This window comes from Caretta caretta, chromosome 3 (assembly GCF_965140235.1).
Source record: "Caretta caretta isolate rCarCar2 chromosome 3, rCarCar1.hap1, whole genome shotgun sequence".
Classification (NCBI taxonomy): domain Eukaryota; kingdom Metazoa; phylum Chordata; order Testudines; family Cheloniidae; genus Caretta; species Caretta caretta.
In genome coordinates, this window is record NC_134208.1 from 16,331,550 (window position 1) to 16,354,919 (window position 23,370).

Consider the following 23,370-nt stretch of genomic DNA (forward strand, 5'->3'; position numbering starts at 1 on the left):
GAGAATCTTTTCTGCATGTTCTTTTATCAGATTGTTGTTTCTTCTAAGACAAGCAGGAATGAGGAGATCCCATGTATTTGATCTACCCAGTGGAAAATAGCCAATGTTCAAACTCAGGTAAAGTAGCTGGAAGAACTTTTTAAATGACTGAGATAAATTCCCTTGTGGAAAAAGCCCATAGAATTCAACAGGAACAGACCCAATGGGCTTCTTTAGAAATATAATGAACCTCTATAGCAATTACTCTAAAAACTTATTGGCCTAAATCCTCAGCTGATGTAGCTCCACTGATTTCTATGGAGCTATGCTGCTTGAAACCAGCTGAGAAGCTGGCAAACAGCATGTAATACAGCATAAGCTCCTTTCTAGGAATCTTTGAACCATTCTATGGATTCTATATCAGGGATGTAATTTTATATTAAATTCTAGTTATCATTTTATATTAAATTCTATAGGACCCTTCCATATGGAGTTATCAAATATTTCAGTGCTGGTCTGCTCTGTGGGCCCAATCCAATGCCCCTTGAAGGCAAAGGAAAACTCTCAATGACTTCAGGGGGCATTGGATCTGGCCTTAACGAGCAAAACACAGCATTAAAACATCAACAGAATGGCAATAGGGATGGATTGGCCAGGGTCTCCAGCAGGGGGCCTCAAAGGGTCAGGTATACCCCATCACATTTCCCCTTAGCTACAGTTACTCTATCGGGTGTCCGATAAATATTAGGTGGTGTCATTCCGATTGCTATTGTCTGAGCTTCCATTGTCTTCAAAAGTTCTGTATTCTGCCTACATGAAATTGCTCTCGGATGAAACTTGGGAAATAAAGTCTCAGATGTAGAAAATAACTGGAACCCCGCCTGATAATATATGATCCTAGTTGTTACTGAACACTTCCTACCACCATCAATAGGAACTAAGGGTGCTCAGCATTCACCAGATTCACTCAGCACCTCCCAATATCAGGACCCACAGTCTCCTTTATAAAACATTCCCACCCCTCTTCCATGAGTTCCATAAGACAGTGACTTTGTTGTGTATTTCCATGTGCATTTGAATTTAGCACTAAGCGTTGAAAGGCCAAATCCATCCCTATTGCCATTCTGTTGATGTTTTAATGCTGTGTTTTGCTCGTTAAGGCCTGATCCAATGCCCACTGAAGTCATTGAGTGATGTTGCTCTAGGGATCCTCTTCCTCCGCAAAGATCTCTTTTCTCTTGTTATTCCCTCACTTTCTCCTACCTCCCTGATCAATACACTCAGGTGAAATTCACCCCATGCAGAGAGCCAGCATAAAGGCCTATGAAGTACCACTAGTGATGTTCCACCAAAGTAAGGCCATGAGTATGATTTCATTGGTACCTTGGCCTTATGCTGGGCTTCTACACAGGGAGGAATTTCACCCTCAATCAGTAACAGGCACCAAGTTTCCATATTGGAAAGCACTGTCATTGGCTGATTACACACAGAGGGCATGATGCTGCTGCTAGCTATGGGTGGGAGCCGCAGCCTTACAAAAATTAATCCTTTCAAGGATGTTATGTGTACCATAACTTACAAAATTCCCAGTACGATGATGTGACCAAAAGGGCTAACCCCGTGATCATTGGATGTACAAACAGGGGAATCACTAGTAGGAATGGAGAGGTTATTTTACTTCTGTATTTGGCACTGGTGAGACTACTAGTGGAATACTGTGAGTTCTGCTGGCCACAATTCAAGAAGGATGTTGATTAAATTGGAGAGGGTTCAGAGAAGAACCATGAGAATGACTAAAGGGTTGGAAAGCCTGTCTCAGTTATAGACTCAAGAAGCTTAATTTATTTAGCTTATCAAAGAGAAAGTTAAAGGGTGACTTGACCACAGTCTGTAAGTACCTACATGGGAAGAAAAAATTGACAATAGAGGGCTCTTCAAACTAGCAGACAAAGATCCAGTGGCTAGTAGTTGAAAGCTAGACAAATTAAGACAAGAAATAAGTGCAGATTTTTAATAGTGAGGGAAATTAACCATTGAAACAACCTACCAAGGGTTGTGGTGGATTCTCTATCACTGAACATTTTAAAATCAAGTTTGGATTTTTTTTAAAGTTATACTCTGGTTCAACCACAGCTATTGGACTTGAAACACGAATTAATTCGGGGGAGCTGTGTTAAACAGGATGTAAGACTAGATGATCACAGTGGACCCCTTCTGGCGTTAAAACTCTATGAATCTATGAAAAATGGACTTGTAACTTAGCACTGGCAGATAACAATCAGTTACTTCGCTATGATGGGTTAAGTGGGAAACAGTAAACAGGGACTAGTGCACATCAAGTTGTCAATTTCATGCCATCAGCATTCCTGTCGGAACATCCTTTTTTAAAATGAAATTCACGCTGTAGGGCAGAAACTCTCCTGTGGACCATATGGAATTTTATGGCTCCCTCACTGTATGTACAGGAGGAATTTCAGATCTGTGCCTTATTGGTTGACTTAGGGTGAGTTGACTAAACAAAAAATAACCTATGGTGCTGAGCAGCTAGGAATGGGTTCAATAGATAGAGGAAAAGAAATTAACATTGTAGACTAGGGGAAGGAATGTGTTTCGAGGGAGGGGGTGAGAACTGCTCTGCCAGTCCGGGGCTGAGGAGCAGTAACGTGAGAATTTTGTTCTCAGTCCATATAAATTTAGTGCTGGCATGACAGAGCTGGAGGCCAAAGTCTTCTACTGAGCCAGAAACTGACTAAAGCAGAGGGGGAGGGGGGTCACACTGGTTTTCCCCACAAAGTCCCTGATTGCAGGGACTACCTCTAGGAAAGAGACTGTAGTTCAGTCTCCAAATACTGATACCTAGTTGTTATATAGTTCTTTTAATCAGTAGATCTCAATGTGTGTTACAAAGGAAGGTCACCATCATTTCCCCCATTTTACAGATGGGGAAACTGAGGCACAGAGAGGGAAAGTGACTTGCCCAAGGTCACCCAGCAGAGCAGCGGCCAAGGCAGGAATAGAATCAGGTCTCCTAAGTTCCCGTACAGCATGATCAGCCCTGCTGAGTCTGCCAACAATCGCGCCCAGTCATTGTGGAGGCTTCTGTGATATTGCCATGTGTCCATTGGGAACTGGACGGAGACCACTACGCTGGTTGGAGTTGGAAGGAGGCAGTGCGGCAGGCTTGCTTGCTTGTTTTCTCTGGTAGGCAAAGTGTAATTTGACTGGTAACCATAGAAGGAAATGTGAGGCTCCCCTGTGCTTTGCATTCTGTCCCATTTTCGTAAGAGGGGAGGTGAAATGTGTCAGGTCACACTCCAGGCCTGCAATACCCTTTGGAATCACTCTGGCAATGCAGAGGTGCTCTAACTTATTCAGCACTGCACCACCCTCTTCCAGGCTCCTCATCTAGGGAGCAAGTGAGGGATATGTTGGGGTGGGAACTTGGCCAGAGGGCACTGTGTTCCAGCAGTTCCTTGAGGGCCATTACAAGATGGAGTCAGTTAGAGCAGCCTGTGGAGGGTTTGATTTAAATTATAGATCAATAAGCCATCAGATGACTCAGCTCAATCAGTTTATTAACGCCAAATAGATCAGCACTATACAGAAAGGGATAATACTTGACCCAATCTGGGAACAGGTTTGCAGCTTACATTTTCACTGTTCCAAAGGTATGAGCTCATTTTGGCTCATGTTTATACCAGATTTCACTGTCTTATTACAGACCTTTATTTTCCTTTCTCTTATCTAGTTCCCCAATGATTTCTAGTACCTGCACCAATTATTTGTTTCCTACAGAAACCAGGAACAGAGGTCATGCACAGTTTACTGTAAGCCTGGCATGCGTTCAAAACACACTGGGAGTTTGGTTTATAGTTAGCATAAAGCCTTCTAGAAATTTGGATAACAAGCCCCAAGGATGCTTGTGACATACCAAGGTACAATCCAGCTTAATGAGCAGCTGTGTCACTCCTGCCCTGCAACGTTGGGTGCTTTACAGTGCCTTGCTGAAGTAGCTCCCACCTGGGCTGCTCACAAACAGCCTTCCAGCATGCCAGCCACACCCAGAGTTCTGTGGGTAATGGCAACCTGCCAGCCACACACAGGTTACACTCTGTTCTCACCAGCCTGGGTTATACTGCAGGGTGACCCCAACACAAACCCAGTCCTAGTTCGCCCCCCACCCCCCCCCGCAAGAAATGTATGTCCTGCAATGCCCAGCTCTCTCCTGGACAGTACAAAATATTTTGAGTCCGTTATTCTTTAAAGGGAATAATATGCCATTTTATCTCAAATAATTATTGAGATGCTTCAATTTAAATACACTGGATTAGATAAAACAGTAAAACAAGTTTATTAACCACGAAGAGATTTTAAATGAGTACAAGGAATGAGGCCTAAGTCAGAAATGATTACAAGAAAAAAAAGGACAAGACATTTACTAATACCTAACTTAAACTACAGTGGAGCTGATCCATTTATCTGATCAAACTGGGACCAGGGCCAGATCGGATCATCAAAAATGTGGATAATCAGGAGAATGGGTGGGGCTCAGGCTGTTAGTCTGAGCCCGGCTGCCTGGTTCGGTTAATAGGGAGAGCTGGATAATGAAGGCTCAGATAAACTAGGTTCTACTGTATATTAGAGTCAAGCAAAGGTTCTCCCCACATGCTTTGAGCAGTCTTACTAACCAAACCCTCTAGGTCAGGACCCAACCCCTAAAGTCCAATGAATGCTTCCTTTGCCACATCATGAGCAGTGAATGCGATGGGCGTGATGTGGGGGAGAGGGATACCTGGGGTGCTTGTCCTGCTTTTTTATAGTTTCTTTCCCTCTCTTGGAAAGACATTTCCAGCTGGGCACTAGGAATCTATGTGGAAGGACGTTTCCTGCTGGATTTTTCTCACCTGTTTGGCTTTTGTTTGTTTCCCTTCATGCTTGATGACTCTGTCTAGTGATTAAATGCCAATAAGCAGAGCGCACATTCCTTTGTTTAGGACAGACCTGTTTGCCAGCCTCTGTTTGGACAGGGCTGTGGGGTTTGGAATGTGTGTTACTAACACCAGACATTGGCATGTTATAACTTCACATATAATGTTGCCACACACATTTTGCCAGGACAGTACCAGCAAATTATGTGTTTTCCAATGATACTTTACAAGGCATACTTTGTACAAAGATTATTATAATAGTGTGTAGGGTGAGGATCCAGGGGTACATTCTGTCACGGTGCTCTAATTTATACTGGGGGCCAAATTATCCCCTGATATCCGAAGAGCTCATGGGGAGGACAAAAGTGGCATTCAGCCACCTTTGCCACCCCTCTTCAGGTCCTACATCAAGAGCAGCTCAGCCCCACTTGAGGATCAGGACCTGTGCTGTGAACTCTGCCTTTTGATTCAGCTGCTGAACTGGGAGGCACTTGTTACCATCAACATTCAGAGCCCCAAAGTGAAATGTTTAGTGCGGAGCAATGTGCATGAACTAATAACCATTTGGCTAAGAGCAAGGGCATTTCATGACATTAACCTGCTTTATTCTGGTACCCTTATGTTAATGAATATATCCATGGACACTCCCTTGAGAAAGGGCCTGGAAACCTAATGAGGAGCCTATAACCAAGGTGATTTGGCCTCTGTTTTCATTCCTTTTAACTGTTTCTTCCACACTGATACAAGTCACGGTAAAGTCAAAAGTTCCCCCCGTTGCTATCAATGGCTCTGCTGCAGTGGGGGAAGCATTTTTATAGGTAAGCTTTTTAACCAGTATGTCATGTAGACCTGCTCTGAGGCTTACGATGCCGGTGGCTGCCTGGAGACTTGTTTACGTGGGTGCTCCCACTGTTGCTAGCACCAATGCAGTGATAGCTGTGGTGGGAAATTTTTGCTGTGTAAGCCAAATACAGAGACCCCCCCCCGATAGTATGCAGTCCTGGTGGTTAGCCTGAGATAGAATTTTGGGTTTGATTTTTTTTTATATTCTTACATCCTTACTAATATGTGTGAGCAAAGAACAAAGACACTGTGTGTTGCTTCTGGCCAAGCAGATGGGTTTGTTAGTATAATCAGAAAAGAGAAGGACTAGAGCTAAAGTGTTGCTGGGTAGAGTGGGAGTTTAATAGATGAGAGTATACCTGAAGGACGGTCCTGCCTCAACTCCTCTCCCACGATAAGGTCAAGCAACCAGTCGGGAGGGGTGAGGAGGATGTGGGGGAAGGCATAAGAAACACCAAAAGCCAAAGAAAGGCCAGTCCCTGACCAAAGCACAATCTCACTCGTTATCCCTCCCGTGGGATACAAAAGAGGTGGTACCAAAGGATCCAGACTCACGAGCCTCCAAAATGGAGCATGACCATAAATGGTCAGGGGTGGGACCGGGGCATGCATTACAGGTATAGTTATGCCTGCTAAGAAGGAGGAGGTGGGAACGGGGACCCCGATAAAGACTCTGTGGCATCAGAGCTATGGATAGGCTTGCTTGAAACTAACCCAGTAAACATCACATTGCCTGCACTTTGCAGTTCCAGGCTTCTGATCTCTGTCTGCGTGACAAGAACCAGGGGAGGGGTGAAGAGAAAGCCCCTAACAAGGATCTGAGCCCCTGAAGTTTAGGAAGGCTAAGGCAAAAATTAACACACAGGGAAGTGAGACAGAGAACTACTGCTTCAGACCAATAGTTCACCGAGTTGTGGGAAGACACTCTTCAGTAATGTTGCTAAATCTTGTTTAATTGAAATGGTGATGGGAAAAATGAGTTCTTGCTGTTACACTATCAGCCTTAATAATGCAGGTGTGACCTATGATAACTTTTAAAGCAGCTGAAGGAGATAAGCTATGTAGAAAGTTCTACTGTGGACAAAGTCTACGTGATCAGTCACTTTCTGATATCTCACATACAGCTGCTGATCAGACAGGATATTACATGTGGCTCAGAGAGATAGGATCCCAGCTGTAACCTGATTTAGCACCTACTTGGTCTTAGGTCATGGCTACACTACAAATCAAGGCTGACACAAGTTATATGGGAATATAGCTGCCACTTGGGCACATGCATACTTGGTGGCTTCTGTTGGAACCACATACTCACCAGGTGTCAATTTAAAGCATGATGCACCACACCTAGGTATCTCAGTGGGCCACACACCAGCTTCGGGTGCAATACCTTTTGGGACACTTTCACAGTGTTTTATGGGACAGTAATGACTCGCCCTGGGATCTCTGAGAGCTAGGAGTCAAGTTCCCAGTATGTAACTTTGTCCATCCCATAAAACCATCCATATCCCATAACTGTCATGCCATTTTTTAAAAACACCCATAAACCCGCATGGTGCTTTTCAGTCTCTGTCACATCTGGCAGAAGCATGGCGTATGCAGAGGTATGCACTGTTCTCATGAATGTTGCAAACACAGGACACATGATTCTCCTGTATTTGCAGACTCTCAAGAAGAACTGCAACAACTAGGGCCATGAGGATATCTTCGAGGACAGTTTGCTGAGAGGCATAGTGGAAAAACAACTCAAGGTTGTTGGTGGTGTTCACGGAACAGTTGCAGCTGGTTGAGCGCTGCTTCTGGGCCTGAGAAGTGAGCACTGACTGGTAGCCTTGCATCGCAATGCAGGTTTGGGATGACGAGCAGTGGCTGCAGACATTTCAGATGCGAAAGGCCTCATTCCTGGACCTGTGTGTTGAGCTTGCTCCAACCCTCCAGCGCAGGGACACCAGAATGAGATCTGCATTGATGGGAGAAGTGCGTGGTGACTGCACTCTAGAAGCTTACAATGCCAGATTGCTTCTGGTTAGTGGGAAATCATTTTGGAGTTGGAAGGAAGAGCCATATTGGGGGCTGTTGTCATGCAAATACAGGGCCATTAATTGTCTTCTTCTGTGGAAAACTGTGACTCTTGGCAATGGGCAAGTAATAGTGGATGGATTTGCAGCAATGGAATTCTCATACAGCATTGCGGTGACAGCTGGCACACACCTTTTGGCACCAACCCACCTTATCATGGAGTATATTAACAGAAAGGGCTAGTTTTCTATGAGAGCGACAAGGTAGGTGAGGTAATATTTTTTACTGGACCAACATCTGCTGGTGGAAGGTACAAGCTTTGGAACTACACAGAGCTCTTCTTCAGGTCTGGGGAAGGAAGCAGAGTGTCTCTTCTAAATGGAAGTAGAGACAGATTGTTAAGCAGAAAGGGTATTACATGTTGGAGGTGGTCAACTGAAACAAAGTGGGCAACTGGGGACAGATTGTTATGCATAAAGGGTTTGAAGTTGGTAAATATAGGTAGCAGGCAGTGTGATGTGTTAAATTGTTGTAATGAGCCAGAAAACCAGTGTCTCTGTGAAGTCCATTGGTTTGTTATGTTATGAATGTAAGTTCCCAAGCTCACCTTTGAAAGCTGCACAACACCTGTTCTCCCTCCTCTTCCTGCTCCTTGTTGTTCATCCAGGCATTTCTGTCTCAGGTGCCTCCGAGACACTCATGGTGGTCTGCATAGGCAGCGTGTGAGTCTTCTGTTTGGAGAGGCTTACACGCGAGTGCCAGAAGCTCCCTAGAAGTAGGGGGGCACCAGTACCTGGACCATAGCCCCGTCCCCTGGACCATGGCTCCATCTCCTCCCCTGAGACCCCCCTCTGCCGCCGCTCCGCCTCTTCCCCTGAGGTGGAGAGGAGCGAGTGGTGGGTGGAGGGTGCCTCGGGGGAAGATGCCGAGCAGGAGGGGGGGCCTCGGGGTGGAGCACGGGCGGGGCTGGTATCCTCCTCAATGCTGGGGAGCTTCGCTTCCTGCGCTCCAAAGGGAGGTCACACATACATAAATAGGTCGATGTGAGGTACCTTGCATCAACCTAACCTTGTAGTGCTTTGTAGACCAGGCCTTGCTTTGTAGACAAGGCCTTACTTTGTAGACCAGGCCTTAGTTACAGCCTTTGCTGTTTTCTCACAGTAGCTATTTCTGCATCTACCGGCTCACAGAAGCACAAGTCTGTTCCATCAATCCGTTCAGGGGCCAGATTTTCAAGTGCTCAGCACCCACCATTGGGACGTGTTCAAAAGAGCTAAGCTCCCATTTCAAAACCTAAGCAATGTTCAGCATTTTTGATTGTCTTCCCTGTTCTCTACTTTCATTTTCCCACAAGGTGGCAGTAGAAAGCCACAGCTGAAATATTCAGGTCATGTGTCTGAGATCCTACGCTTGTTCCAGATGCTCCCTGAGATGCTCATCCATCTGGCTTTCACTGCCATATATTTCTGCACTGCAATATATAGTGAAGAGATATTAACAGGCTGAGACCCTAACCGCTGCCTCTTGCATAGTTTTCTGTTTTTGTCAGAATTGACCTGGAATAGGGTGACCAGATGTCCTGATTTTATAGGGACAGTCCCAATATTTGCGGCTTTTTGTTATATAGGCGCCTATTACCCCTTACACTCTTTCCTGATTTTTCATACTTGCTATCTGGGCACCCTAACCTGAAACCACTAGAATCCTGCATCCAAACCCCTTTATTATGAAGTATTAATATTGCCCTAGAGTGCCGGGATCCATTCCTTCTCCTGTGGTTCTGAGTCCAGCTCAGATCCAAGACTCAGAAGGATCCGATTGTCCAGTTTATTTTGGAGGGGGCAGAATCTTTTGAGCTAGCTGTGCTGTTGGATCTGAACTGCAGCCCTGATTCAGGACCCGCAACCTCATTTTAACCCTATTCCAGAGCTGAAAGCTTCCTTTACAGCCCATCTCTAGAGGAAGCTGCTCTGTGCAAACTCAGATGCCCCTCCCCCAATCCGCCAGGCAAGCATTATGGTATCAGCCCAAACAATTCTGGGGCAGGGTGGTTCTTACGAGCCACGCGCTACACCTGCTGTTATGTACACTAGCATCAGTCATTAACCACCCACACTGGAAAGGCTCCAACGTGGTCTCAATTTAATATGCCTTTGTCAGAGGGTACAGGAGTGATACAAAGTCTCCAGTAAACAAAGGGTTAACTCTGGCTGCCATCCCCTTGCTCAGGATCAGGCTGCTGTGAGAGGGAGAGGCAAAATGGCTGTGGGACAGCAGGGTCCACGCACAGGTCCTCCCAGTATGGATTAATCTCAGGCTTGGAAGGGGTTTCTTGGTTATATTTGTCTGGCTTAAGGTAGACCCTGCTGCAAACTGCTGGGTTATCTCATCAGCTTACATCACTCTGCGGAGCTGGATTTATAGCCTGTCTTCGTAGAGAGACCGATTCAAAGATCTCTGTGTGTTTCCCATCCCTACCTACTAGGATCCTATCTATGCAGCATGAGGAATAGGACTCAAGCCTTCCATCAAACCCCTAGAAAGGGCCCTGGGTCAAAACCCTGGATCCAGACTCCCCTGCACTGTATATTTCAGTATTGTGGACCAGGAACATTAGACACAGTGGTGGAGAATGAGGGCGTTACATGTAGTATTTTTGATAAGGAGTCTATGCCCCTCAGGTTATGTTTCATACTCACCTGCCTGAATGCCAGGAGTTAAATCACAGGAGACTGTTGAGTGAGAAGCCCACCGAAAAGGAAACAATGACACAGATGGGTGTCCTGGAGGAAACAACGGAAGAACAGTTTACTGGGCAATATCCCCCATCCAGCTCCATCCAGGCTGGTGTGATCTGCGCTTTCCAAGGCTGAGTTTGGGATCAAAGGACCCTAAATCTACAAAATGCTGGCCGGAGGAGGAGAGGAAGGTGAGGTATCAGTAAATGAAAGCTGACACCTTCCTTGAAACACGGGGAGCATGTTGTGAGCAGGAGAGGCTGGCTCTCCCAGCTCAGAGACGGGAATAAACTGGACCTCCCTGAGCTATGGATAGAGAGAGGCTAAGCTTAGGAAAGGAAATCTGTGTCTAAGCCTTTTCTTGAATTGACCCAATTTCCTAAATGCTTTGTACCGTTGAGGAATGAATAAATAATGCTTTGGTTTGATTATGCAGTTTCATTGTCACTGCAAATGGATGTTGTAGCGGACTCCTGAAGGGGAACTCTTACAGGGGCCAAAACTGAGTTGGGCCTGGTTCATTAACAGGGTTGGGAACCAGAGGGGCTGCAGCCCAGAGATCCAGTCTGAGAGTGATTGGACAGTGTGGTTCCACCCAGAGAGAGATACAGGGAGCCAAGTCTGTCACCTATGGGGCACACTCAAGAGGGACTAAAAGGGGTCTAAGGCACAGTTCACCTAGTAGCCCTGACAGCTGTCATCTTTAAATAACACCCATCTTTCCTTGAGTTACAAACATGGGACCAGTGCTTTCCTGACAATAGTTTACTTTTATGATGCTGAACGTTCCAAGACAACACACGCCAGTCTCCTTTGAGCTATATGCAAACAGATTTTATTAACAATTAACAGTGAAAGATATAGATGTGCACAGTAAGCATGCATGCTTTTGCGTTCTTTTACACTTTTGAGATATAAACTGTAAACAGTAACGCCTCGCTTAACACTGTAGTTATTATAAAACAGTATAAGTTTTAAACAATTTAATACTGTACACAGCAGTGATGATTGTGAAGCTTGGTTGAGGTGGTGAAGTCAGAGGGTGGTATGAACTAGCCCTCAAAGGTGAACATGTTGTTAATGTAGCCTCACACTCTACAATGCGTTGCCTAGGGAGGTGGTGGAATCTCCTTCCTTAGAAGTTTTTAAGGTCAGGCTTGACAAAGCCCTGGCTGGGATGATTTAGTTGGGGATTGGTCCTGCTTTTGAGCAGGGGGTTGGACTAGATGACCTCCTGAGGTCCCTTCCAACCCTGATATTCTATGATTCTATGATTCTAAGGCAGCACGAATGGAGGGAGGGGAGACAGCATGGCAGAGAGAGACAGAGACGCGCATTGCCCCTTTAAGTATGCTGACCCCAATCTAAGTACATTGCCTTTTTAAGTAGATTATCAAATTGAGACAGCAGCTGCTGCCAGCAAGCACCCTCCGTCCTGAGCCCTGTAGAGTCGTGTCCCCTCCCCGCCCCCCAGGGGAGATACGGTACAGAAGATGGGGGTACAGGAGTGGGGGAAGGGGGGCCACCTGACATTAGCATCCCTCTTCATCCTCACTCTGCAAGAAAGCAGGAGGCTCCGGGGAGCAGCTCCAAGGCAGAGGGCAGGAGCAGCACATGGCAGTGGGGGTCAGGGACAGCTGAACTGCCCGGCAATTAATAGCCTGCTGGGTGGGGAGCTGATAGGGGGGCTGCCAGTCCACCCTGGTTCCAAGCCCCACCAGCTAGCTCCAACCGGCTGCTCTTTCTGTAAGCAGTGGACAAAGCAGGCGGCTGCCAAATGACGTTAAAAGGGAGCATTGTGCAACTTTAAAGAAGCACGTTCCCTAATTGATCAGCAACATAACAACGAAACAATGTTAACCGGGACGACTTTAAGTGAGGAGTTACTGTATTAGGAAGAAAATCATAGTACAAAAATAAAGTGCTTTCATTTGTAAAGTACTATAGATGTTATCCTACAAATGGAAGACATTAACAATCACTTCTTCTAAAAAGGAAGGGTTGTAAAATAACACTGAAAGAAGCTGCATAGAAATTATCAGAATTTGCCCCAAAGAAAAATCTTTTAAGCAATAGAATGGGAAGTGGTTAAGGGAAATTCCCCTAGATTTTGAATACACTTTATTGTACGTTTTTGAATTCCGAATCCCCATCTAGGGAAAGAAGACTGGATTATCCAGACAGATGTTAGATAATGTTGTTTAGATAACCCGTTAGCTTATGTCAATCCTTAAGAGACTGTGTGACTGTTAAACATGGGGTTTATTTTTCTTGACAAACTTACCTTTCTAAAATGCAGCTGTTGCATAAATGTATCTTCCTTGGGGCAATGTAACAAGCCTACTCTAAGCTGTGATGGCTAGCACATGACAGAGTCATGAAAAAATCATGGCACAACAGTTTTCGTAGTTCACAGAAATGAAATGTGAATTTTACAGTGTATAAACTCCAGAATTGTTGAGCAATTACTAATTCTGCAAGTCAATTCTATGTAGGGAAATGTCAGCAATCACAGTTATAAGGCTTACATTTATCATATGTGATGTAGCGCCTTTGGAGGATCTCAAAGCATTTTACAGATATAGGCTAAATCTGCACTTTAGGCATACGCAGGTAGCACTGGGGAACACAAAGGATACCCCTCTGAGTCACAATTCCCTCCTTTGCCACCCTTCGTGTGCTGGCTCTGCTACTGTGGCCAGCAAGTTGGAGCGGTAGAACCAAGGCTCTGAGCATTCGAGGCCACCTGCTCCAGAAAAGGAGGGAGAGTATAATACTGCTTGCTCTTATGCATTTGGACCCAGACTGCAATCAGCCCATGTGCAGGCCAAAGGGAGTTCTCACGACCCCTTTCTCCCTTGCACAGCCATGTAGTGCAAATCAGAATTGTTCCCTCCACTCCACCTTCCCAAAGGTCCTGGACCATTAATCAGTGAAAAAGCATTTTGATCCCATGCTTAACCAGGCATATGCAGCTGCTCTTGCACACTCAGATTGATGAGGGCATCGGGATCTGCTATAAAGTCCCATTCCCAGTGGACAGAAAACCCGTATTACACAATCCACCTTGCAGAGAGGCTGCGGAGGAACTGGCGAGGGGCACATCTCGAGGTGGATGTGGTTATTGACAGCCGTTCAGTGTCAAAAATTTAGCACCACAGGGCAGGGTTGATGCTTTCACTAGGGCCACACCTTGGCACTGCTCTTGCATAGGGGAAGTGCTCAGCTGCCCGTTTGAGACAGCTTTAGGGAATTTAGGCAGGGCTGAGAATCTTGACTGCAGTCTTATCGCACATCCTTGTGCTGGGTGTTAGGATATAGATTGTCAGGCCTGTCTGTAAAGGCCTATACTCTAAGAATTTAGGTGTATTCTTATCACTTAGCTAGTTATAGAGGTATAAAAGAAAGAATCAAAATCACTGTCTGCCGGTGTAAGGGCCTTCTCTTACTGTGACAGACTGAGGCCCTGTTCTTAGGCTAAGCAGCAGAGGCAGCCCTAAGCTGGGAAGCGACCAGTCACATCCTCACATTTCAAACTAGTCACATTGAAATCAGGTGCTATTGGGCTGCTAGGACTACAATCCTGTCCTGATACTGCCTATCACCTCCAGAGAAAGGGAAGAGCCTAGAAGATGTAAAAGGAAACTTAGTTTGATAGCATCCTGTCTGGCAAGAACTCACTTATCAATAGCTGGGATGTGAAATCCTCACTTCTGTATTGTTTTGTCATTATAATTCCCACTTTGCTGTTGTTTATTTGCATGGTCTCTGTCTGGTTCTGTGATTGTTTCTGTCTGCTGTATAATTAATTTTGCTGGGTGTAAACTAATTAAGGTGGTGGGATATAATTGGTTAGCTAATCATGTTACAATATGTTAGGATTGGTTAGTTAAATTTCAGGAAAATGATTGGTTAAGGTATAGCTAAGCAGAACTCAAGTTTTACTATATAGTCTGCAGTCAATCAGGAAGTAAGGGGGGGAAATGGGAACAGGGAATGGGGGTGGGGAAATTGGAATCATGTTTTGCTAAGGGGGGGAATGGGAACAGGGACATAGGTAAGGCTCTGCGTTGGGAAGGGGGACACTAAGGAAGGAAACTGGAATCATGCTTGCTGGAAGTTCACCCCAATAAACATCAAATTGTTTGCACCTTTGGACTTCGGGTATTGTTGCTCTCTGTTCATGTGAGAAGGACCAGGGAAGTAAGTGGGTGAAGGAAAAAGCCCCCTAACACTGGGGATGTGCTTGTTACGTATTCCCCATTAGGTCCCTTTTCAGCAAAGCACTTAAGCACGTATTTAAATCTGTCCCTGCTCAGCAAAGTCCTGAAACACATTGATATCAATGAGACTGAAGAAAGCCCCTGAAATGAAGCACATGCTTTGTGCTTTAGCAGCATAGGGATGGACTCCTCTGAAGTAGGATCTTTGTCCTCATTCTGAGGCCGGAGTCATTCGGCAAGCACACCACAGTGCTCTCATTACTGCAGGATCCATTTCCTGTTAGCCATTGAAGCTACAACCCATTTACAATATCTCACACCTATCCTAAGCTCTGAGAATAAGGAGGTCATTTCAAAGAAGAACTTTCACACTGGAGGAGACTTTAAAGCAAAAATAAATTGCTGGCAGTATAAAGAATTTGCTTGACCAATACTTCTCTATTTCCCTTCTGCTACCATCCCACACCCTTGTAACAGTGACATCTCTCTCCCCACAACACAGGTTTCATCCTACAGTGCAGTCACAGGACCAAATTTGCCCCATGCACACGTGGGCCTAATTCCACTGAGGCCAAATGGAGTTGCACCCATTGATAATGGTGGTGAATCTGGCCCCTAATCCAGAACTGGGTGAATTTGTGAAATACCTTATGCCAAATTTTGCATGAAGAGTTCCTTTGATTGCAAACAATGTTGTCTTTGGCCATGACTGTTTTGCAGGCAACTCTCATAATCCTGTGCTTAAGACATCAAAATCTGCAGCCCTGGAAACAATTGTGAAGCTACAAATTCAGCACTGTAATAATAATTTACAAACCTTTCATCCTGCCTGGCACTCAAAGTGTTTGACGGTAGTACTGATCCTGCAAGCCCTCCGAGTTTGGGCCTACCATTGTTGTCAATGGAAGATCTCTGAGCGCTTACATGATGGGACCTTATATACATAAACCACAGGAATGCAGCCACCTGTAGGGTGGAGTGCAGCAACCAACCATCTCTAATACATAATATACCAGTGAGAAAGGGGGAATTTTAGCTAAGGATATAAGGTAAGCCATCATGTTCTTACAAAAGTCCCATAGAGGCCCTTCAGTGTTAAACCAGAGCAAGAAACACTTAGGTTGTTAAGTCACATCTGACAGACCTCCCTGTAGTAATCATCAGGGTACTCCAGGTCTCAGAAGGTCAGCACTCTGAGCTAACCCATCTGGGGTTTGAACCTGTCATTCCAGGAAGTCTAGATAGCTCAAGCAAGAAATGTAAACTACTAAACCATCTGCCCCCTTGTCATAAATATAAAGGGAAGGGTAAACCCCTTTGAAATCCCTCCTGGCCAAGGGAAAGCTCCTCTCACCTGTAAAGGGTTAAGAAGCTAAAGGTAACCTTGCTGGCACCTGACCAAAATGACCAATGAGGAGACAAGATACTTTCAAAAGCTGGGAGGAGGGAGAGAAACAAAGGGTCTGTGTCTGTCTGTATGCTGGGTCTTTGCCGGGGATAGACCAGGAATGGAATCTTAGAACTTTTAGTAAGTAATCTAGCTAGGTATGTGTTAGATTATGATTTCTTTAAATGGCTGAGAAAAGAATTGTGCTGAATAGAATAACTATTTCTGTCTGTGTATCTTTTTGTAACTTAAGGTTTTGCCTAGAGGGGTTCTCTATGTTTTTGAAGCTAATTACCCTGTAAGATATCTACCATCCTGATTTTACAGGGGGGATTTCTTTATTTCTATTTACTTCTATTTTTTATTAAAAGTCTTCTTGTAAAAAACTGAATGCTTTTTCATTGTTCTCAGATCCAAGGGTTTGGGTCTGTGGTCACCTATGCAAATTGGTGAGGCTTTTTATCCAACATTTCCCAGGAAAGGGGGGGGTGCAAGTGTTGGGAGGATTGTTCATTGTTCTTAAGATCCAAGGGTCTGGGTCTGTAGTCACCTAGGCAAATTGGTGAGGCTTTTTACCAAACCTTGTCCAGGAAGTGGGGTGCAAGGTTTTGGGAAGTATTTTGGGGGGAAGGACGCGTCCAAACAGCTCTTCCCCAGTAACCAGTATTAGTTTGGTGGTGGTAGCGGCCAGTCCAAGGACAACGGGTGGAATATTTTGTACCTTGGGGAAGTTTTGACCTAAGCTGGTAAAGATAAGCTTAGGAGGTTTTTCATGCAGGTCCCCACATCTGTACCCTAGAGTTCAGAGTGGGGGAGGAACCTTGACACCCCTACACGAGCAAGTAAGAGAGAGAGGGCTTGGATGTATATATGCATGCATTTGGCATCATTCAGAAAATTGGCAAAGCGAAACTATTAAGACCATGTGAAGTTTAGTGTAGTCTCATGGCTCAATCCTGTACAGTGCCAAGCACCTCCTCGTTGATGCTGACCGCCTTCAACTGTCACTGAGATTAGGGGGAGCCCATCATAGGATTGGACCCTATGTGGAATATTTTTAAATTTCTTTTAGCATTAGTGGTCTCTTTAACATTCCACATCATGAACTTTCCATACATGTTAAATAGAAGGGATGCTTGTTAAAAAACACGCCAAGGCACAGTGCAATCTGGGTGATATCCACTTCTCTATGATTCAGAGTATTTTTTCATTCTTTTGATGTATGGCTTGCAAAAAGACGCAGGTCCTTTCTCACATTCTTGGTTCAACATTTGCAACACATCAGTGAAGCAGAGAATATGTGTTGGAGGTGGGCTCACTAAATGAACCTGTTGTTTCTGTGGAAGAAATTTTGTATTTTCCTGAAAAGAAAAAAAACATGTTTTGGAGCTGAACACACAATAGCCTTGAACTGGTTGATTCCGTCTGGACTGTGGCTACATCATGGACCACAAAAACAACATGACTTGTGATTTGTATCACATGCTAACACATATAGATTATGTTGACTTGCATTAGATTAGATTGTTTGACAGTGACCCCTGACTTCCATTACAGAGTTCCAGATGCTGATGTAAATTCTGTTCTCCGTTATGCCTCTGCAAACCAACTGAGGCCTGGATTCTAAAGTCCGTGCTCAACGATAAACTCGTACATTCATATTCAGGTAGGTCTAGATGATCTAATTGTCCCGTCTGGCCTTAAAATATATGAATACTTAGGTAGCTAAAGAAGTGACTCGATTTTCAACGTGCTGAGCACCCAGCAGCTCCCATAGAAAGCAATCAGGCTACTTATTGAGGGGCCTGAATACGAATGTGGGAGTATGACTTTAAACACCCATTTGGGAAAATCGCGGCCTGGCTTTTTAAAAATATCGGACAAATTCTGTTCGGTTGTCCTGATGCAATCTTTTTGGCTTCAGTAGGTTCTGGCACTAGATTTTGCCCCAATATGTGGTTAAAAAGACACTTTTAAAGCATAATTGTTTTCTATCTATTAAGATCCCTCATTTGCTGCTTTCAGCCCAAACCTTTTCTCATCTCCTCTGAGCTATAGTTGGATTAAAAAGACCACAGCTATAGGGACCAATTTATTCTGAGTTTAATTTAGAATGATACCTCCCTAAGTATCAATTAATAAGTTAGCCTTAGTAAAACAGCTACCCCGTGCCAACAGGTGCTGCTTTCAAGCAACAGCTCAGATCTTCTCACTCCTAGGTGGTACAGTGTAGTTCAGAACTATACTAATTGTGCCATGTCATGAGCATAAAAATGGCCATGCTGGGTCAGACCAATGGTCCATCTAGCCCCATATCCTGTCGATGATTTTGTGTCATCTACAAACTTTGCCACCTCAGTGTTTAGCCCTTTTTCCAGATCATTTATGAATATGTTGAACAGCACTGGTTCCAGTACAGATCTTTGGGGGGCCCTGTTATTTACCTATCTCCACTGTGAAAACTAACGATTTATTCCTACTCTTTGTTTCCTGTCTTTTAATCAGTTACTGATCCATGAGAGGACCTTCCCTTTTATCCCATGATTGCTTACTTTGCTTAAGAGCCTTTGGTGAGGGACCTTGTCAAAGGGTTTCTCAAAGTCCAAGAACTCTCTGTCCACTGGATCATCCATGTCCACTTTTGTTGACCCGCAAAAGAATTGTAATAGATCGGTGAGGCATGATTCCCTTTACAAAAGTTGTGTTGACTTTTCCCCAACATATCGTATTCATCTATGTCTGATAATTCTGTTCTTAACTATAGTTTCAACCCATTTGCCTGGTACTGAAGTTAGGCTTACTGGCCTGTAATTGCCAGGATCACCTTTTTTAAAAATTCAATGTCACATTAGCTATCCACCATCATCTGTTGCAGAGGCTGATTTAAGCAATAGGTTACATACCACAATTAGTAGTTCTGCAATTTCAGATTAGAGTTCCTTCAGAACTCTTGGGTGAATACCATCTAGTCCTGGTGAATTATTACTGTTTAATTTATCAGTTTGTTCCTGTATTGACACCTGAATCTGGCACAGTTCCTCAGATTTGTCACCTAAAAAGAATGGTTTAGGTGTGGGAATCTCCCTCACATCCTCTGCAGTGAAGACCGATGCAAAGAATTCATTTAACTTCTCTGCAATGGCCTTGTCTTCCTTGAGTGCTCTTTTAGCACTTCGATTATCCAGTGGCTGTATTGACCGTTTGGCAGGCTGTTATCATGTACTTAAAAAAATTCTTGCGGTTAGTGTTCGTGTCTTTTGCTTGTTGCTCTCAAATTGTTTTTTGGTCTACCTAATTATATTTTTACACTTGACTTGCCGGAGTTTATGCTCCTTTCCAGTTTCTTCAGTAGGGTTTGACTTCCAACTTTTTTAAAGGATGACTTTTTGTCTCTAACCACCTCTTTTACTCTCTTGTTTACCCATGGTGACATTTTTTGGTACTCTTACTGTTTGTTTTTTTATTTGGGGTAATACATTTAATTTAAGTCTCTATTATGGTGTTTTTTAAAAGTTTCCATGCAGCTTGCAGGTATTTCACTCTTGCAACTGTTCCTTTTAATATCTGTTTAACTAACCTCCTCGTTTTTGTGTAATTCCCCTTTTTGAAGTAAGATACTACTGTGGTGGTTTTCTTTGGTATTTCCCTCCTATAAGGAGGTTAAATTTAATGACATTAGGGTTGATATTACCAAACAGTTCAGCTACATTCACCTCTTGGATCAGATACTGTGAGTCATGTAGGACTAAATCAAGAATTGCCTCTCCCCTTGTGTGTTCCTGGAATAGATGCTTGAAGAAGCAGTCATTAACGGTGTCTAGAAATTTTATCTCTGCATCCCATCCTGAGGTAACACACACAGTGTGACATTATCTGATTACAATGACCATATAGATCATTGTTGCAACCACCGTTATATATTTGCAGTAACTATTGTACAAAGTTTGTCAAGTAAGGTGACTATGAAAAGGTTCTGATTTGCTGGTTATGATTATGCTATCTGTATGCACGCATCATTTTTGTATGTGAAGTTATAAGTATTGGCTCTATACTTGGATTTCAAATATTTGCCCCTTGGGTAACACCCATGAAGTAATTAGCCAGCAATTCTTGGAGGAACTATTCAAATTGACAGGTTTCAGAGTAGCAGCCGTGTTAGTCTGTATTCGCAAAAAGCAAAGGAGTACTTGTGGCACCTTAGAGACTAACAAATTTATTTGAGCATAAGCTTTCGTGAGCTACAGCTCACTTCATCAGATGCAAAAACCTTTAACTGACAATGACCATGGAAGACGCCTTTCTACAGGTAATGGAATTCCCTGCTGTGACTAGGCGAAATGCATGAACATGTGACTTGCCCATGTGACTCCGAACTCCATCTTGTTGTTGTAATTTTTCACAGTAAGAACAACGGGATGCCCTTCACAGGGCAAAAGCCATAAAAGGCCCTGGAAACACCTCCATTTTGTCTTCAATACTGCTTCTGACCTCTAGAGGAATTTTGCTACAAACTGAAACTCTGAACAATGGACTGAATGACCCATCCAAGCTGTGGATGTATTCCAGAGGCTTGACTTAAGCCAGCAGTTTATTCCATCACTTTTATAAGCCTAAACCAAGAACTTTGCCATTACTGTATGTAATTGATTCCTTTAACCAATTTTAACTCTCATCTTTCTTTCTTTCTTTTTATGAATAAACCTTCAGATTTTAGATACTAAAGGATTGGCACAAACGTGATTTTCGGGACAATCTAAGTTATATATTGACCTGGGTGTGTGGCTGATCCTTTGGGATCAGAAGAACCTATTATTTGATGAGACTGGTTGAAAAGACCCACTCATCTCTGAATCCAGTGTTTCTAGTGGTGATATAAGAACTGGACTGCCTGAGGAAACTGCCTTTATGTTTTCTTGTTAGCCAGTGTGGTGAAATAGGAGTTTAATTTTGTGGCTGGTTTGGCATATCTTATAAAAGAATAGCCACCAGTTCTGGGTTGTGTTTGCCCTATTCCTCAGAAGTTTGCCCTGAATTTGGCTTTCTCAGTTATGATCCACTAAGGCACGGTTACACACAGACAAATGGGAATAGTTGAAATCCTCAATATTATTGGGTTTTCTGTTTTTGTAGCCTCTCTAATCTCCCTGAGCACTTCACAATCACTATCACCATCCTGGTTAGGTGGTTGGTAGTACATTCCTACTGCTATACTCTTATTATTCAAGAATGGAATTTCTATCCATAGAGATTCTATGGTACTATTTGGTTCATTTAAAATTTTTACTATGTTTGACTCTGTTTTTTCACATATAGTGCCACTCCCCCAGCAGTGCAACCTACTCTGTCATTCCTAAATATTTTGTACCTTGGTATTACCATATCCCATTGATTATCATCATTCCTCCAAGTTTCTGTGATGCCTGTTTATATCAATATCCTCATTTAATACCAGGCACTCAAGTTTACTCATCTTAGTATTTAGACTTCTTGCATATGTACACAAGCACTTATAAAATTTAGCAGTAGTTAGTTGTCGGGCTTCATGTGATGTAATTGAATGAGACTGTTTTTCATTTGACTGTTTCTCTTCAGTTTCTACCTGTATTTTATCAACTTCTATCCTCTCCTCTTATCTAGGATATAGAGCATCCCCTTTAATAAATCCTCCCCTAAGGGATGTGTCTGTCTGAACCATGTGCTTCTCTGCACCTGTCGGCTTTCCCTCAGGCCTTACTGTAAAAACTTCTCTATGACCTTTTTAATTTTACATGCCAGCAATTGGTTTGAGTGGAGCCCATCATTCCTGTATGGGCTCCTCCTTTCCCAAAAGGTTCTCCAGTTCCTAATAAACCTAAATTCCTTCTCCAAACAATTGAGACCCTGCAGTTCTGCCTGTCTAAGTGGCCTTATGCATAGAACTGGAAGCATTTCAGAGAATGTTTCCATGGAAGATCTAGACTTTAATCTCTTACCTAGCAGCCTAAATTTGTCCCCATTACCTTTCTCTTACTTTCCCTATATCATTTGTACCTACCTGTTCCACAATCACTGGCTCCTCCCCAGCACTGCACATAAGTCTGTCTATATATGTTGAGAGGACTGCAACCTTCACACCTGGCAGGCAATTCACCATGAGATTCTCCCAGTCATCACATACCCAACTACCTATATTTCTAAAATCAAATCCCCCATTACTATTGCCTGTCTCTTCCTAATAACGGAGGTCCCCTCCCCGGAAGGGGTATCCTCGGTGTGAGAGGATACCATGGCTTCATCTGGAAGGATGGTCCCAGCTACAGGATCAATTCTCTCTTCTGCAGCTTGATGTTCTCCTTCCATAAGAATTTCATTCTCCTTAACAGCATAGACACTGTCAGACTGGGGGTGGGACTGTTCTACTGTCTCCCACAAAGTCTCCTCTATGTACTTCTCTGTTTCCTTAACTTCTCGAGTTCAGTCACTCTGGTTTCAAGAGCCCGTACTCTGTCTCTGAGGGCCACTAACTGCTTGAGATGACTGAGTTTTTTAGAAAAACCTAATCTAATGAATTTTTAAACAAACTTAATAGGCCAGCTCTAGCTCCCAGTTATACTGCTGTAAATCTAGTCATTCCACTGCCTTCAGCTACTGGAAAATGGAACTACCATTTTAGAGAGAGAGACACTATTTGAAAAGGATTTGAAAGGACACAAAAATCCTGTCTGTTGTCCTTGTTATCATGTAGCCATTGTCACATACCTGTTTTGCCAAATAAGTTGTTTAGTGCTCCTGAGACTTGAGAGCTCATGGAGAACACGGGGGCAGAATCACCCAGGGACATTGACTGTAAGATAGAAACTGGTTTTAGTTAAAAGTCAGGAACATTTTCTGCAGCTACATTTTAAAAGAGATTGTGTGAACAGAATGCTGTTCAGTGGAGCACACAGGAGGCATATAAATGGGGTGTTGGGCAGGCTAGATAAAGGAGCTTTTTAAATCAGTGGTTCTCAACCAGGGGTACACTATCCCTGTGGGTTCACAGGGGTCTTCTAGGGTTTACAGCAATTCATCTAGATACTTGCCTAGCTTGACACCAGGCTACATAAAAAGTACTAGCGAAGTCAGTACAAACTAAAATTTTGTACAGACACTGACTTGTTTATACTGTTTTACATGTTATACACTGAAATGTAAGTATAATATTTATATTCCAATCAATTTATTTTACAATTATTTTGGTAAAATGAGAAAGTCAGCAGTTTGTCAGTTACAGTGTG

General features: G+C 43.7%; 1 protein-coding gene across 2 annotated transcripts in view; it reads right to left on the reverse strand.

Moving 5' to 3' along the window:
* Nucleotides 1-16,665: 16,665 nt before the first annotated feature.
* ADGRF5 (adhesion G protein-coupled receptor F5) overlaps nt 16,666-23,370 on the reverse strand; it is a 57,676-nt gene continuing 50,971 nt past the window's right edge. For both annotated transcript variants that reach the window (XM_075126377.1, XM_075126376.1), the window contains exons 20-21: nt 22,853-22,937; nt 16,666-17,475 (exon numbers count right to left, since the gene is read on the reverse strand). In XM_075126377.1, the coding sequence (XP_074982478.1) occupies nt 17,396-17,475; nt 22,853-22,937 (165 nt within the window). In that variant the 3' untranslated portion in view covers nt 16,666-17,395. The remainder of the gene's footprint in view (nt 17,476-22,852; nt 22,938-23,370) is intronic.